The 16,693-nt window shown below is 43.5% G+C and overlaps 1 protein-coding gene across 8 annotated transcripts in view; it reads left to right on the top strand.

Annotated features, from left to right (window-relative positions):
* The window catches only part of Sipa1l1 (signal induced proliferation associated 1 like 1), a 288,200-nt gene that overhangs the window by 207,864 nt on the left and 63,643 nt on the right, over nt 1-16,693 (top strand). For all 8 annotated transcript variants that reach the window (XM_041658470.1, XM_041658472.1, XM_041658465.1 and 5 more), the window contains 2 exons: nt 9,215-9,318; nt 11,851-12,008. In XM_041658470.1, coding sequence (XP_041514404.1) covers nt 9,215-9,318; nt 11,851-12,008 — 262 coding nt within the window. The remainder of the gene's footprint in view (nt 1-9,214; nt 9,319-11,850; nt 12,009-16,693) is intronic.

Below are 16,693 nucleotides of genomic sequence, written 5' to 3'. Positions count from 1 at the left end.
CTCAGGAGACACCCATTCTGTGTTTTGAGACAGGATCTGTCATTGACTTGAAGTTCACCTCGTAAACTAGACTGACTGGGCAATGAGCCAGGAATTTGCCTGTCTCCACCCCTCAGTGCTCGATCACAGGCTTGCTCTACCATAGTCAGCTTTATTACTGTGGGTTCTGAGGATGTAAACTCCATGCTTGCATGGCAAGAACTTTATCAATGAACCATTTCTCCAGCCTCCATTTATCTTAAAACCTTTTAGATGTTACTATGCCGCTTTCTTGCTGTATCCCTTTGTACTTTTCTTGTATTTACCACCACTTCCTGTCTCCTTTTCCTTGCCCTTCCTCATTCTCTTCCTTCACCAGATAGTGTCCTGTAGTAGGAAGCTGCGGGTTGTTTCCCGCCGCCCGGGAGGGCTCCCAGCCACTGGCTAGCTTTACTCGAAATAATTACACAGAAACTGTATTCTTTTGAACACTGCCTGGTCCATTAGTTCCAGCCTCTTATTGGCTAACTCTCACATCTCGATTAACCCATTTTAATAATCTGTGTAGCCCCACGAGGTGTGGCTTACCAGGAAAGATCTTAACCTGCGTCTGTGTTGGGTGGGAGAATCATGGCGACTGCCTGACTCGGCTTCTTTCTCCCAGCATTCTGTTCTGTCTACTCTGCCTACCTAATTTTCTGTCCCGTCAGGGCCAAGGCAGCTTCTTTATTAACCAAGGAAAGTAACTCCTTCATCAGTGTCCCCTCTGCTTGTTCATTTTGGGGATCCCTACAAAGATAGGCGTGTTAGTTTGATTAGTTGGGCATGTCTACCCCCATTCCCCACAGCCTACAGGATAGTGTTGTCTACCCCCGTTCCCCACAGCCTACAGGATGGTGTTCTCTACCCCCATTCCCCACAGCCTACAGGAGGGTAGTTAAGCTTTCAAATGTTGGTTTGGGTGACAGTATGTTGACTTCTACTGCACCTCTGTATGGAGACATATTGAAATTTTATCTTACAAACTGTCCTTAGACACCTGTGGCCTGCTTTTCTTTGAGAGGGTCTTGGATTAGTACTTCTGTTTTGTAGTCTATAGCAATCTCTCTGGTTTTCTGTACAGGAAATTAAATAAGGCATTGACTCATGAAAACAGAAAAGCATTCATAAACTCCGCTGCAGGGAGGATTTCCTGTTGCCATAGTTTTACTGTTGCCAGCTTGGAAACGACGTGCAAGAGAATATGAAAAGCCATAAATAGCCTAGCCTCTTAGTATTATGTTAATGTTCGCTCCTACTTACAGCTGTTAGATATTCTTCAGCTGTGTTTGTCCAGATATTCTGCTAGCCCCTCCCAGGGTTCATGCATGCTGTAGTTTGTCCAGCCCTGTGGGTCATCACTGCAGAGAACCGCTGAAGTAACTTCTCTGCTTCTGTAAATGAGTGCTCAGACTGGAGCACTTCATGGTGTGGGATGTGATAAAGGCATCCCTGACGTGACAGGGACACACTGTGGTGGCTGATAAAGCTGTCAGACCACTGAAGTGAGCACTTGGTGTGTATTTGCCCCACATCCTAACCAGCTAGAGGAAGGTGGGCCTGGATTGGCAAACTGCCTCTGAAGGCAGTTTATGTAATATATTCCACAGAAGCGTTCCTTCTTGCTGCAGAGGGTCCAGAAAGGGTTTATTTCTCCCCTTCTACAGAGTATGCCTTCATCTATTTTTCTTTGCTGTGTCAAAATACCCAAAACTAGGTGATTTGTAAAGCAAATGGCTTGGCTTAGTTCTGGAGTTGTGAGACCATGGTGCTGGTGTTTGCTGTGTTCCCATAAAAGCCTCACAGATTTGAGGGCACAGGGGAGGAGCTCACACCAAGGCAGGGAACCAGGCAGAAGGGAGGGGGTGGTCTCCATCCTGTCATAACAGCTCACTCCTAAGGACTTGCTCACAATGACCTAACAACTTGCTGGGCCTGCCTTTAAAAGGCCCCACACCCTCTTACTGCTGCTGTATTGGGGAATGGCCACATTCCAACCACACCTAGGCCATAGCAGAACTCCATGTTTCCTAAAGCAAATGAGGGTCAGCAAGTGTTTCATCCAGAAACCCCAACACAGACAGTGTGCAGAATTAGCCCTTGTATCACAGGTTACCAGGGCAAAAATTAGAATCCGCAGGCCTCATGTTTAAGCCCATATTAAGTAGTAATAAGCCCCAAATAGACAGTCAGCCTCTGCACACTCGAGCAGCCCTTACCAGCTATGGTAAACCTGGAGACAGGATGCCACTCTGTGTACGTTCATATTCTCGGCCATCTTTTTCTGTTATGTCATGAAACTCTTTGATTATAATTCTGTGAAGGAAAACAAAATGCCATGGTAGCACGTATCTATAATCCTGGAGCTCAGAGGCAGAGGCAGGAAGATCAGAAGTTCAGTGTTGTCCTTAGCTACACATGGAGTTTGAAGCCAGCCTGGCAGTGTAAGATCCTGTCCCAAAAATACTTAAAGATTCTTTCCTGCAGCAGAGTTCTGGCAACGTTCACCAAATTAAAATATTTTGTGTTATTTTCCTGTGTGTTTGGCCTCCCAGGTTTCCAGTTACACACAGGTTGTGTGTGTCACTAGTGTACCAAAGCTATCGAGTCTCTGGTTTTGCTTGCTCAGTGTTTTCCACACCGTTGCGCTTCTGTTTTGATAATTCCCATTAGCACATCTTCAGACTCCTTTTTCTTTTCCTCCTTGTCTTTATAGTGTCTTAATTCACATTAATTTGATCCAGTAACACTTCCAATAAAGTATGGTAATTACCAAGACCAAAAGTTGCATTTGGTAATTTTGTTTTGTGTCTTCCATTCTCTGTGCCTCATTAGGTTCATCCTGTCCTTCACACCCTAGAATGTTTTATAACAGTTACAGTCTTCTATTTCTGTCTTACGGGTTTCCTCCCGTTGCTAGATTTTTCCTGGTTTGAGTTATACCTCGCTACTTCACCTGACTGATTATATATGAGGTGTTGCATTTGTGACTATGGTCACCAAGTATCTAGATTTTATTGTCCTTGAAGTGCTGGGTTTGTGTTGACATTAGTGAACTCCCCAAAGGATTAACTTGGTTTTCCTGGGTCTTGGTTAAGCTTGGTGACTGCTGTGGTATTCCTGAGGTATGTGTTGTGACCTGACTACCATCCTGTTGAACAGGGTGTCTCCAGTGTGCCTGTTTGGAATTCACTTGTCTTCCAACTCTGAGCTGTGACCACTGTTTGGTGTATAATTAGCTGATAGCTCTTGCCCTAATTATTTTCTTTGTTTGGTTTTCAGGAAATAACCCTGTACATATGCAATGTGTTTCCCAGCTCAATACTCAAGGGTACCTTGTTCAGGCTCTGAGATTTCCTCCTCTTGGGTGCTCTTCAAGTATCAATCTCCTTAGACTTTCTGAACTCCACCTTATAGCAGCTTTCCCCTCAGAGGCCTCTCCTGTGCCACTGTCCCGACAGTGCACCTTGGTAAAGAACTGGGGACATTATAGAGCACACCCTACTTCCTTGTTACTACCTCCCACCTCCAGGGACTCCTAGCCATCTAATGCCATCTTCTGTTGAATGTTCAAAACCAGTTGGTTTGCATATTTTATCAATTTTTCTAATTTATAGTGAAAATTGTGACTGAGGGAAAAAAGCTCTAGATTTATTCTCATTCATTCTGTCTGTCTGTCTGTCTGTCTGTCTATGCATGCCATCTTAGTTAAGCCCCACAAGCTGCTAGCTAAATTGGTTTTGGGATACATTTACATGCAATGGCTGGATAGCTAATAGGCATTAGGGAAATATGCCAGTTCTGGTGGTACGGTTGGTTAATAAAGTGTTCAGTGAAGGCATGACCGTGAACCCAGGGCTTGGCCTTCAGTCTCTGACCTTCCCTCCCCGGTGCCCTTGACCTCTGCACACCCACACTGTCTGGTGAGACAATTCTACTCATCATGTGCTAACTGGGTTGAGATTTTATTTTGCTATGAACCAAGAGAGTCAGGAGAGGAAAGTCTGGGAAAACAGTTGAGCCATTTCTTCTCTTTTCGTCCTCATCTCTACAAAGTCATCTTCTCATCCAGAATTGGAGAATTACAGTAAACAAGTGGGCCTCAGATGGCTGTGACCTTGGCTGGAAGAGCTCTCTGAAGGGGTGTTTGCAGTGAATCTTTTGGCCCTGGGTAGTTCCACACACACTAAAGAGAAAAATTTCTCACCACGCTGCTTACATACTCACTTTAAGCTGTGGTTATGGACAGTTCCTGAATGAGGCTTGGTTGTCAAGTCAGCAGTGGGGATCTGAGCCCCTTTGTGAAGCATTCCTCAGGCCCAGCCCTCACTAATGCACCGCAGGGCCTGTGCCACCCTAAGTGTTTCAGCTGTGTCTGAGGCCAGCTGTGATGGTTCAGACGAGATTTACTCAGGCCTTATAAAGAAAATAGAACCTTGGGGGCTGGAGAGATGGAGAAGTGGTTAAGAGGACATGCTGCTCTTCCTGAAAATCCAGGTTCAGCTCCCAGGATCCACATGGCAGCTCACAACCTTCAAAACTGCAGTTCCAGGAGATCCTGTGCCCTTTTGCATTTCAGGGGCACCAGATACATATGTTGTGTACTCACATACATGCAGGCAAAACCACCATAATAAAATAATAAATCTTTAGAAAATAAAAAATCCTTCTTTATTAGGAATGAGTGTCAACGGGTGTTGCAAAGAGAGGGCCCCTTGTTTGTTCTGGCTGCCCAGCTAGCTTACACACAAAATAACCACATAGAAACTGTATTAATTAAAACACTGCTTGGCCATTAGCTCTAACTTCTTATTAGCTAACTCTTACATATTAGTTTAACTCATCTCTATTAATCTGTATATCACCACGTGGCAGTGGCTTACTGGGAAGATTCTAACCAGTGTCCGTCTAAGGCAGAGGATCCATGGCTTCTCTGACTCTGCCCTTCTTCCTCCCAGCATTCAGTTCTGTTTTCTCCACCTACCTAAGTTCCACCCTATCAACTAGGCTAAGGCAGTTTCTTTATTCATTAACCACTGAAAGCAACACACAAACAGAAGGACCTCCTACACCAAATGGGGAAAGGTGTAAGGCACATAGAGCCATTCAGAGTTCTAGACACTGAGTGAAAACTACACAGAGAAGAAGGTGCTATTTAAGGAAACTACACTTTTAACTCTTAACTGAACAAAAATTTAAATTTAATATTTTTGGTGTGTGTATGTGCATGTGAGAGACAGGGACAGAGAGGCGTGGACACACGGGCATAAGTGGCAGACCTGTATGGAGGTCAGAGGACGACTGGGGAGTCATTTCTCCCCTTCGCCTTGTTCAGACAAGATCACTGTCGTCGGTTCGGCTGTGCTGTGTACAGTGGTTTCCTCTCTCCACTTCCCACCTTGCCTGGGATTACAGATGTGTGCTCTTGCATCTGGCTTTTTTATGTGGGTTCTAAGAATTGAACTGGGGTGGTCAGGTAGATGTGTAAAGTATTTTTAGCTGCTGAGTCATTTTGCTGGACTTAGAATTTAAATTCTATCCAAGACGTTTACTGAGGGTCTTATGAACTAGCCCTTTCTTATACTATTTCACCTAATCCCCACAACAGGGAGAATCCCAAACAACAGAGAAATGACTACCTTATTAATGAGTGAAATACACCCCAGAGTCCAAAATGTCTCAGAGCCATGCCATTGTTCTAGAAGAGCATGCCCAGTTCCCACTGTGCTTCCACACACTGACTTCAGCATCTCCAGATCCTGAGGGAAGGTGACATGCGTGTAAAGTCTGACTCTAATACAGAGATTTTAAACGAACAGCTACTTAACTATTGTGGTATTTCAAACTAGGTAAGAATGATAGCTATGTCCAGCAGCACACCCTTATTATTCCCACAGAGGAGCAAGCATTCAACCAGGAGTCCATGGAGCCATTCTCTTTCAGGCCACCATGATGGATATTCATTTATTTACATATTAGGATACTGGGGCTTCACATTTCAGACAAGCACTCTCTCACCCAGCGACACCTCCACCCTCCATAGGTATTTGAAGCTAGACAGTTTCCAAAAGTCAGGTAAGCTTATGTTCTTGCCACCTACTTTGTCTTGACTTGCTGTTAGCGTTCCAGGAAAAGTTGTTTGAATGCCTGGTCACTTTTTCCTCATTCAAAGTCTCACATCCATTATCGTCCAAGCCTCTGACTACTAAAAAACCTGAGTTACATCAGCAGTCAGGAGGTCAGTGGTGTTGGCTGTGCCTGGAAACTGCTTCTGCAGACTTGAAGCCCCTTCAAGTGGAAATGCTGCTGCTGACGGTCGTCTTCCCTACCCTCCCAAAGTGTGGCAGTGCGGTCCTGCTTTGTTATGGTCTTATACAGTGGACATTCTTATCAGCCCTTGTTTATTCCCTAGCTTAGTATCATCTGCTTTGAATAATAGAAGTTTTATTTGAGATTTTGAGAAAAATATATCTCCATGTGACCCAAACTGTCCTCTAAGTGAGATCCTCCCTTCTGAGTCTGCTGAGTTCTGGGATTATAGCTGAACCCTACTGTACCGGCTAATGGATCTCCTTTTTGTGACATAATTGTTGAGTGTGGCAGTGTTCATCACTGTGGTCATTTGGCTGTCTGATGACACGGAATGTCTGGGTAGATTTACTGCTTAAGAATCGAGCCCATCCAGCTGTGCTGTGGAGTTGCATTGGCTTTCATGGCCTCCTCTACAAGTACGTTTTCACGTAGCGGTTTCTCACTCTGCATTCTCTGCATCCTGATCTAAAACAACTCTGTTTCCACTTCCCAGATTGCCATCCTCTTAAGAACTTGGATGGTTTCTGAGTCTCTAGAAGCACAACAAGAACACTGAGTTCTGTATCTTGGTAGGTCTGCAAACGTTCTTTCTCCCTGGCAGTATTGGCATCTGTATCATGTGTTTATAATCGTGCACTTGTAACCTCAGGACTGAGGAGTTACTTTTTTCTGGGACAGGAAATTTCCATTGTTTTGAACCTCTAACCTCTTGAAACCATTTTTAAACTGTCCAAAATATTAGCCATGCTGTGGAATTTCTAAAGATGCTAAGAAAAGGGCTGGTCAGACAGAATCCATTACAGAAAATAAAGTGTTCAGAAAAAGAATGGGCTAAAAGTAGAAAAAGCAAAGTGTTACCCATACAACTTTTCCTTTCTGGTATCCATGCCTAGACAGCGAATGCAGTTAGTAAATGCCAGTGGCAGTATATTTTCTAATTCATTGATTTTGCTTAAAATCAGCTTGGAATACATCAGAGCTGCCACATTCATCTCAAAGTCTTGCAAAATATTTATAGCAGGTTGATTGGCAGATATTTATAGCGGGCTTCTAACTATAGATGAGTTCTTCATACTTAAGACCAGCCTTGAGCAGTTGAGAAAGACACTTCATTGTAATAATTGTCACTTGTGGTGGTGGTTGTTAGCATTTATGAGATTTTGTTTTCTTGAGTACTTACATGTTATGTATTTTGCAATTTTGAAAAGTCATCTTTGGTTTGTTCTATATTTAGCTTATTTCTTTGCATTTTTCATGAGCTTCAAAATGAAAATCCTCCAGTAAGCTCTAGCCTAAAGCTCCAGGCTCTGGATCATGTTTTTAATCTGTCCATGAGTCTCATCGTAGTCTGCTTGGAGCAGTTTCTCTGCATGATGGAAACTCCTGCATCCGAGGGATGTAGACTCCTTTTGATACTGGCTACCCACCGTGCAGCATCGCTGGTTGTGGTCTGGGAGTTTGCTTTTAAAGAGGCTCCCCCACTAATGCTTGTGTGCTGATTTTGACAACTGCTGCCTCTTATGCATGCCTCTTATGCACTTTGTCTTGCTCTGTCTTTCACTAAAAACATCAGGTGTCATTCCCTCAAGTGCAGTCAAGTCTTGTAGTCCTTAAAACTGTGGTTGGTGGCTCCAGCTTACCCAGAGTACATGCTCTTAGGTTCTCTGAGCGACCCCTGAATCCAGGACCTCTGAGTCTCAACACTCCCTTTCAACTGACTATTTTTCTCTTACTATAGGTGTTTGTGGGCACACTGATTGGGAAATCGTTTGTATGTAGGCATTAGTGGTGGTTTGTTTCCTAGGGGAGGGAAAGTAACAGTATGCTTTCAAACCTTTACAATCTGAGGCCTCCTGCGACCTTGCTGTCCAGTGTTAATCCCTTACTATTCTTGATTGAACTGGAAATACTAAGAAATAGGTTCTCAATATCCATGAAGATGAGTGGGAAATTTTTGTTTGTTTACTTTTACTGACCCTAGATTGAATTTAGCATTTCCCTCAGTTTTAAACATAGACAACCAGTCACCTGGTTTTATTGCCAACAGAAAACAGACATTTGATACTATATCTGCTGACAGTAATATTACTTATGCTCATGACTGCTCCACTTAGCAATATCAGTGTAGCCCAAGGTGGCCATGAACGTTGATGCTCCTGTCTCAACCTCTTGAGTACAAGGATTATGGGGATACACCGCCATTCCTGGCAATAACATTTTAAATTATTTGATAGTTAACTTTTATTTTTATTTTTGCATGCATATTTATACATACGCGCACACGTGTGTGTGTGTGTGTGTGTGTGTGTGTGTGTGTAGAGAGAGAGAGAGAGAGAGAGAGAGAGAGAGAGAGAGAGAGTTTACATCTGTGAATGAATGCAGGCATACCTGAATATAAATGTGTGAGTGTGGAGGCCAGAGGTTGACACTGGGCGTTCCCCTTGCTCACTTTCCACTTTATATATTGAGTCTGGGTCTTTTATTGACCCCAGAATTTGCTACTCTGCTTGCTCTGGTGATCCCCATCTCCTTGTTCTGAGTGCTAGAATCACAGCAGGCCACCACTGGGAATCCTCTCACTTGTGGGTCAAGCATTTTATCTACTGAGCTCTGTTTCTAGCCCCAATTTGTTTGTTTGTTTAAGAATAGTTTATGCACTCATAAATATTCTAAGAAAACATCTATTCTGAGAAAATATCCAGTCTGTGGACTTCATAGGACTGCAGTAGAGAATGGGTGTTTAAAATGAGAGTAATGACGCCGTCACAGGCCTTCTCTGGACTCTCTACTTGCTGTCATGTTTCAAGGCTGTCCTCTTAAGTGGATTACTTTTCCTGCTCCGGTAGTCATCTCATTGGTTATGTGTTCTTTTTCTTAACCATAGCTGACTCCACTGGAACCCACTCTCTGTACACAACCTACAAAGACTATGAAATTATGTTTCATGTCTCCACCATGCTGCCGTACACACCTAACAACAAGCAACAGGTAAGACATGCTCTCTCATCTGTGTTTCTACTTCCTGCATTTCCCCCAGAGGCCTAAGTGGCACGTTTATAAAATCTGCAGCCGGAATTTAGTGTTGCACCTGCCACAGCAGCAGGAAGCTTTGTGCTTTCTGGAAGCAAGGAATAGCAAGTGAGCCGAAAACAAATGAAGAGACTCGAATTCGAGGTTAACAACCAGCTGGAGAGCTTTGTGATTTAATCATTTGCTTTTCACACTGGGATGGAGGTTTTCATGCAGTCTGAAGAGAAGTTGAAATCACGGTGATTGGATGACCCTGCAGGGTTGCAGAGGATCTGCACAAGTGGGTGAAGATTCTTCTCAAGAAGCCAGAGCTTAAAGCAGAAAAGTACTTATGTTTCGTCGATAATCCAAAGGGAATTGAGCACAACAGGAAGAAATGGCAGAGAAAGTGTCAGTGGGGTCCACAGCCCTTTTCTTTCTTCATTAGGAAATGGCAAGGACTAGAATCAATAATGCCAGGTGCAAATGCATCAAGTCCTGCAGAGATCAGAGGCACAATACCAGTCACCAGGATGTGACAGATTGCCGTGGAGGAAGTGGAAACTGTGTGGACAGTACTGGTGGTTACAATTTGGGAAAGTATTTCAAAATTAATGAGGCCAGACTGAACTGAGAAGAAGCCAGGAGCGAACATTCTCTCCTTCCACACCCACTGCTGGCTGCTTCAGTCACTCCTGACTCTGCAGTGGGTGTGGATATTTTCTTACTTTCTACTGCTGAATGAATTGGTGCTCCTTCACAGAGACCAGCCCATCACTCAGCTAACCTCACCCCTCACTGCTTGGGGTCAATCACGAGCCTAAGAGACAGAATTTTGCCTTTCCCGAGTACCCAAGTACTCAAAAATAGGAAACAAAATGGTGAGTCAGCCGTAAATCTGCAGGAAGCCGTCTGAAGATGAGCTCTGACCTGGTCTGTGGACAGTGTGTGTAGTTCTAGGTGGAAGTCACAGTCTAAGAAGGTAAACTCACTCCGACCAGTCGTCAGAATGTTAATGAATGACCTTTGAATATGAGATTTGTCAGAGTACCCTATTCAGTTCCAGGTTTAGCTGTTGACGTGCTGAGTGAGCTAACATTTCCGTGGGCAAATATAAACTGGTTTAACTTGGGCAGTCAATAAAGGCAAAAATACTGCTGTTCCAAATTAAAATGGGAAAGTAATCTGTGCTGTTAAACACTAAGAATTTTTCTTTCTTTAGCTAATTAATTAGTTTCCTTCTGTATAAATAACCTTATACCTAGAAATGTATTTTAAAAGCTTATCTTTTTAAAATAATTCACATGTATTTAAACATAAATACAACTTTTTTGCATTTAACATAAGACATACTATCTGATGCTTAGAAATGAAGTAAACTGCTTTGCTGGGAAATAATTTGGAATGCTTTCAAATTCCTTAGGTTAAAAGTGTGCTTCCCAGGACTTGAGAATTGTCTCAGCAACTTGTTGCCCGGCCAGAGGATCTGGATGTAGTTCCCAACACCCCCTTGGGGACTTAGTGATCTCTAAGTTCAGTTCCAGGAGATTCAACACCCTCTGCTGGCCTCTGCAGGCATCAGGCATGCCTGCAGTGCACAGACACACATGCAGACAGAACACTCACACCATAAAACAAAGTAATGCACATATTGTTTTTGAAAGTGCATTTCTCTCCAGATTTCTAACTTAAATCTAAAAAGCTACTGTCCCCAGCCATCAGCCCACACTAGGTTGTTGATTTTATGTGATTTACATGTTTCCATGTCCCTGGAGAATCTAAATAAAAAAGTAAGTTGTATAAGTTCAGGTTTGTGTGTAGCGTAGTTAGTTGGTGCCATATTTAATCGTTTTGCTCTTTGAAGAACTTCCATAAAGCAAGGATGAGAAGCACAAACCTCACATAGGATAATCACACCCTCTTAGAAGCCCCTCAGAAGGCACTGGACTGGCTTGAGGTTCCTGAATTTGACAACCATGACAGAATGTGTAATGTATAAATCAGAAGGTGGTTTGAAGGAACTCTCTGTAACTAGGATGCTGTTCAAACCTGAAACCTCACCTGCCTTTAAACTGGTGCTACTTGTGGAGCAGTACTAATTTCTGTGTTCCCAACACGGGGCACAAACTTTCTACCAGGAGAACCCCTCCTCCTCATTTCCTGTAAAAGCATGATGTGATTGTGTTATAGCTGCTTCAGCCATTCCTCGTCTCCAAACATCTTCCCCAATGGCACGTTGCTTATCTGAGAACGGAACACAGTTGTTGCTATAGAAACTGAGGATTGGACATGCCAGATATTAGTTAGATCTGTTTGAACGGCTGTATCCTTTATACAAATTTTTAGAATATTCATTTCCATCTTATTCCTTGGAGAGAATGCTAAGACAAGGCTAAAAAAGGCCTGCCCTGGTACAGGCTGATGTGGCATAGATGCTTTCGGTGTAGGGAATGGTGGAGGGTGTCTCCCGAGTGTTGGCACTTACGTTGGTGCTTGCTTGTTTTCTTGTAGCTCCTGAGGAAGCGGCACATTGGAAACGACATTGTGACAGTAGTTTTCCAAGAGCCTGGAGCACAACCATTTAGCCCGAAAAACATCCGCTCTCACTTTCAGCATGTTTTTGTCATTGTCCGGGCTCACAACCCCTGCACAGAGAGTGTTTGTTACAGGTAGGCATCGAGCTGCAGTGGCTGAGTGGGTGGCGGGTGACGGCTGTGCACAGGGTCCACCCCCACCCCACCCCCAGCTCTGCTTTCTGAAGTACAGTGGGCAGTCTGTTACTTTGATTTTTTTTATCTCCACATTGTGTGTGCAGTTGGCTGAATTCACATGATGATGTAACTGGTGGTGCTGGCATTCCTAGGCTTGTTGGTTAGACACCTGCCGTTTCCATTTGCACCTCCTCCTTAGGTGCCGTCCTTCATCCGTGCCATCTGCTCACCAACTAGCTAATTACGCATACTACTAATTATATATTTCTTTCGGCGTGGCAAGAGCAGAGTGTTCATAATAAACAGAAGTTCGTTTTTTTAAAAATTGTTGCTATTAAAAAAGTCATTTACTCTAACGTTTCTAAGCATGCTCTTAAGGCTTTTCTGTGTTCTATTAGACATTTGTTGTCATTGTTTTAAACACCCTGGGCATTTTCCACGTGCTGTCTACTGGGCTTGTGCAAAGGATTACATACTCAACAGCACTTAGAAGTGTGGCCCGTGAGCTGCCACACAATGCATTTTAAAGGAAGTTTTTGCTTTTAAACCTTTGTCTAAATCAGCACCATCCAGTGGAAACAGTGTAACCACATACTGATTTTATGTTTTTTTAACAGCCAGATTTTTAAATTTTGAGATTATAATTTAACAACATTTCTCATCCTTCCTCTCTTCAAAGCCTCGCACATAGCCATCCATGCTCTACTTCAAATTCATGGCCTCATTTTTCACTAAATGGCCAGATGTTTTTAAAAGAAATCATAGGTGAAAGTAATTTGACACTATTTTTGACCCAGTGTTTTATTTTATTTACTAAATATATATTATTATTTCTGCATAATAAATTATAATTTAAAATATTGATATTGATTATGACCCTACCCTTTTGTGATTGTTGTTTTATTTTGAGACAAGGTCTCACTGTATACCTTGAAACTTGCTATGTAGATCAGGCTGGCCTTGAACTCACAGAGACCCCCTGCCTCTATCTCCCCTGTGCTGGTTTAATGGGATTAAAGGCACATCCCACTGTGCCCATCTGGTTGAGATCTTTCTTTGGACTAAATTAAGTGCCTTTTGGCTAGAACACACCTTGGGTAGGATACTAAATTTTCACTAGATGACTTGATCTTCTTTAGGAATTCATAACACTTACAATTGAAAAATATAGTTACATATCTAGATTGTTACAGAACATTTTGTAAAAGCTTTGTCTAAATCAAGTATCGGTTTTCAAATTTTTTATTAACTAAATTTTAATCTGATGCAATGTTCTTCATTCGTATTAGCCACATTTCCAGTGCTCAGTAATTACTCTTAACTGTTAGACACCAGTGGACAGCTAGCTCTAAGAGGACAGGCGATCTGTCCACCACGTGCGTGCCTGGTGCCAGCAGAGGCTAGAAGAAGGCGTTGGATCCCCTAAAACGAGTTGTGGATGGTTGTAAACTGCTGTGTGGGTGCTGGGAATTGTGCCTGGGTCCTCTTGATGAGTAACCACACTCTTAAACACTGAGTCATCTCTTGAGTCTGTGGGAGCCCATCTTTTTAACCCAGTCACGTGATGCCCATGGGAATCTGTGCTGGGAATAGGACATCCTTGTCCTTGACACAAAATGGACATGCTTGGGATTTCCTAGCTGCTGTCCGTGCCCGAATGCCTAACATGTTGTTCATCAGTGTGAATATTAAGCCGTTTATAAATCCAAGAGAGCATGTCAGTTTCTAATCTCACCAAAAGAAATCAGAAAATTTCTTTAGTGACCTCCTTTTTCTGCTTTGAACTTAAGGCTTGGGATTGTTCTGTGTCCTTCTCATATAGGGTAGGCATGTCTTCCAGGTCACATGGAGTGTCGGGGTTTGTGTGGAGGCCTAGGACAAGCAAGGTGCTCTCTCCTCACATAGTCGATAGTGCTGGTGTGAAGGAGAAGAGGAGCTTATGTTCTCATGAAAGTAAATGTATCCTGAGGCAGAATGGAAACTCGTGCTGATTTTACAGGGCCATGGCTCCTGGTGTGAGTTTTCGCCACACTCCAGCAGCCCCTCGGACTACTCGAAATTAAGTTCTAGTGTTGTGCCCACATCACACAGAACCCCCAAATGAGACCATCACAGAACTGGTATCTGATGCAAACACTGGGGTTTATTGAATACAAGCTAGCTTGAACAGTAATCCAACTCACCCATGCAGCAGGTGGGGAAAAACGGCCCCAAGCCCTCAGGAATTTTTATAGGGAAAAACTCCAGGCAGGATGGCACGAGCCTTGGCAATTCATAATTGGGTAAAAGTATACAATCTTTGAATTCATTGGTTGGGGTATAAGGAAATTTCAAAAACAGCAGCTGTCAACAGACAAGAATTTCAAAACAGTAGTTAGTCAGATACGACAAGGACGTTTGAAGCAAGCAGGTGTTGTTTGGACACCCTGGTGGGTCACTCTGACCAGGGCTGAAACAGTTCCTTGGGAATGTTTATGACTTTGCTGGGCTACAGTCACACACACACACACACACACACACACACACACACACACACACACACAATTAGGCCCTGACTAACATGGAGTTCTTTCTCAAAATGGAGTTTGTTCTGCTCCTTCACTAGCCCTGTTAATTTAAACTAATCCAAGTGCTTCCTTCTATCCCTCCCCCTCCCCCTGAGGTTAGGTAAGACCCAGGGTCTTTTGCAGGACAGTTCTCTAGTCAAATCCCAGCTCTCAGATTCCTTTGAACATTTAAGACCTCTTAGGCAGAGCTGTAGCTCAGTGGAAGGACACTTGTCCGTCACACATAAGGCACTGGGTTTTCCAGCACCACAGTCAATCAGTCCTTGCCCCAGCTTTCCACTAGAAACATCTATTTGTTGTTTTGTGTTGCTTTGTTTAATTGACACCTCTTTGGTGTCTCATCTGGAATAGGGAACCATTACTTTATCAAGTGTCTTGCTGTAATGATTTGGAGGACAGGGTCAATATAAGAATAATTTATAAGGATATTTAACCCAGAAAATGGGATTTAGCTTAGTGTGTGTTTTATTTATTTATTTATTTTTTGGTTTTTTCGAGACAGGGTTTCTCTGTGGCTTTGGAGCCTGTCCTGGAACTAGCTCTGTAGACCAGGCTGGTCTCGAACTCACAGAGATCCGCCTACCTCTGCCTCCCGAGTGCTGGGATTAAAGGCGTGCGCCACCACCGCCAGGCTTAGTGTGTGTTTTAAAACACAGATGTATGAAATTCAGCCGGAAGCTGAGGAGCCAGTTCAGGAGTGGCGGGTAGGTGTGTAACTTAATGACAGGGACTGTAGGGGTAGGGAGTAACCCTACGGAAATAGTTAACTCTGTCTCCATGGAAAGTAGTTCATACAAAGACATTTAGAGGCTGCAACCTGCTTATATCTGTTTCTATAATCCATCCTGAGCCTGCCATCTATGTACCAGAGAAAACAAAATTTCCAGCCGTGGATCCAGAGCATGAATACTGAAGTTTACCCTCTGGTTGATCAGAGTTGTATCATTACAGTGAGCCTAACTGCCTGGGCCCAGCTGATAGGTCAGATTACAAATGACAAACCAAAAAGACAAAGGGGCTTTGTTAAAGTAAAAATGAACTGAGAAGCATCAGTATGTGGTTATTGTTAGAGGAGGTATAGAAAAGCCATTCACATCAAAGGTACAGACAGAGTCAATAAGCAGCAGCCTGGGGTCGTCTGATTTGAGGGCACCCGTAGGGCTTCACCATTTCCAGTAAAGAATCAGTGGACCTAGCATTGACCATCAAAGGCCACAAACGAGAGAGAGAAATAATGGCAGAGTGCCACCCCACCCTCGCCCCTTTTCCCAGATTAAATTTGACTGTGATGAATGAAGCCTTTTAGTTAAGGCACTTTAGAGGAAATACAGATGACCAAGGAGCATTTGTATACTCGACAGGAGTCACTCTGAGCAACCAGCAGCCCAGTTTCTTCAGAAGATGCATTGCAGGAAAGTAAAGCATGGAGAAGTAGACAAGACCCTATGGGATGAAAAATTAGTAAAGATGAATTAATTTCAGGATAACATGCATAAGGCCCCAGGTTCGGTCTCTAATATTGTCCCTCCCAAATAATTAATTGCTATGTGTAGATCATATGGAGACCATATTCTACACATACACACATACCTCTGGTGAATCTGGCTTTTTCTCTGGGAGGGCACCCTGGGCCTCCCTAGAGCTACAGAACCTTTACTGCATCTGGCCCTGCTGTCTCTAACAAAGAACTCCATCCTTGAGTGGCCAAGAGCCTTGGCATGCTGGAGCTCCATGAGCATTGCTGGGGAAGTGACCCTTGTTGGAATCCTGCAGCTCCTGGATGGAGGAGCTGCACATGAGTGTGTTCATGTCCTGGGCCCACGTCTACTGCTTGCAAGTTCCTCCAGCATTGTTCTTTCTGACTAACTCCTAGAAGGGACTGCCTCTGCCTCTGGTGTCTTGTGTTACACTGTTCTATTTCTGTTCCTACCGCCCTGGGAACTGAACCCTGAGACCTGGCACATGCTGTGCAAGGACTGTACCCCTGAGCAGTATCCCTAGGCCTCTTCTCAGTTTTGTTTTAACAGATCTTGCCCCACATTTATTTGTAAGCATAGGGTACTGATCATCTGCAAA

Source organism: Microtus oregoni, unplaced genomic scaffold, assembly GCF_018167655.1.
Source record: "Microtus oregoni isolate MIOR12 unplaced genomic scaffold, Mior012 000009F_ref0000495, whole genome shotgun sequence".
NCBI classification, from domain to species: domain Eukaryota; kingdom Metazoa; phylum Chordata; class Mammalia; order Rodentia; family Cricetidae; genus Microtus; species Microtus oregoni.
This window is presented reverse-complemented; position numbering and strand designations above follow the sequence as displayed.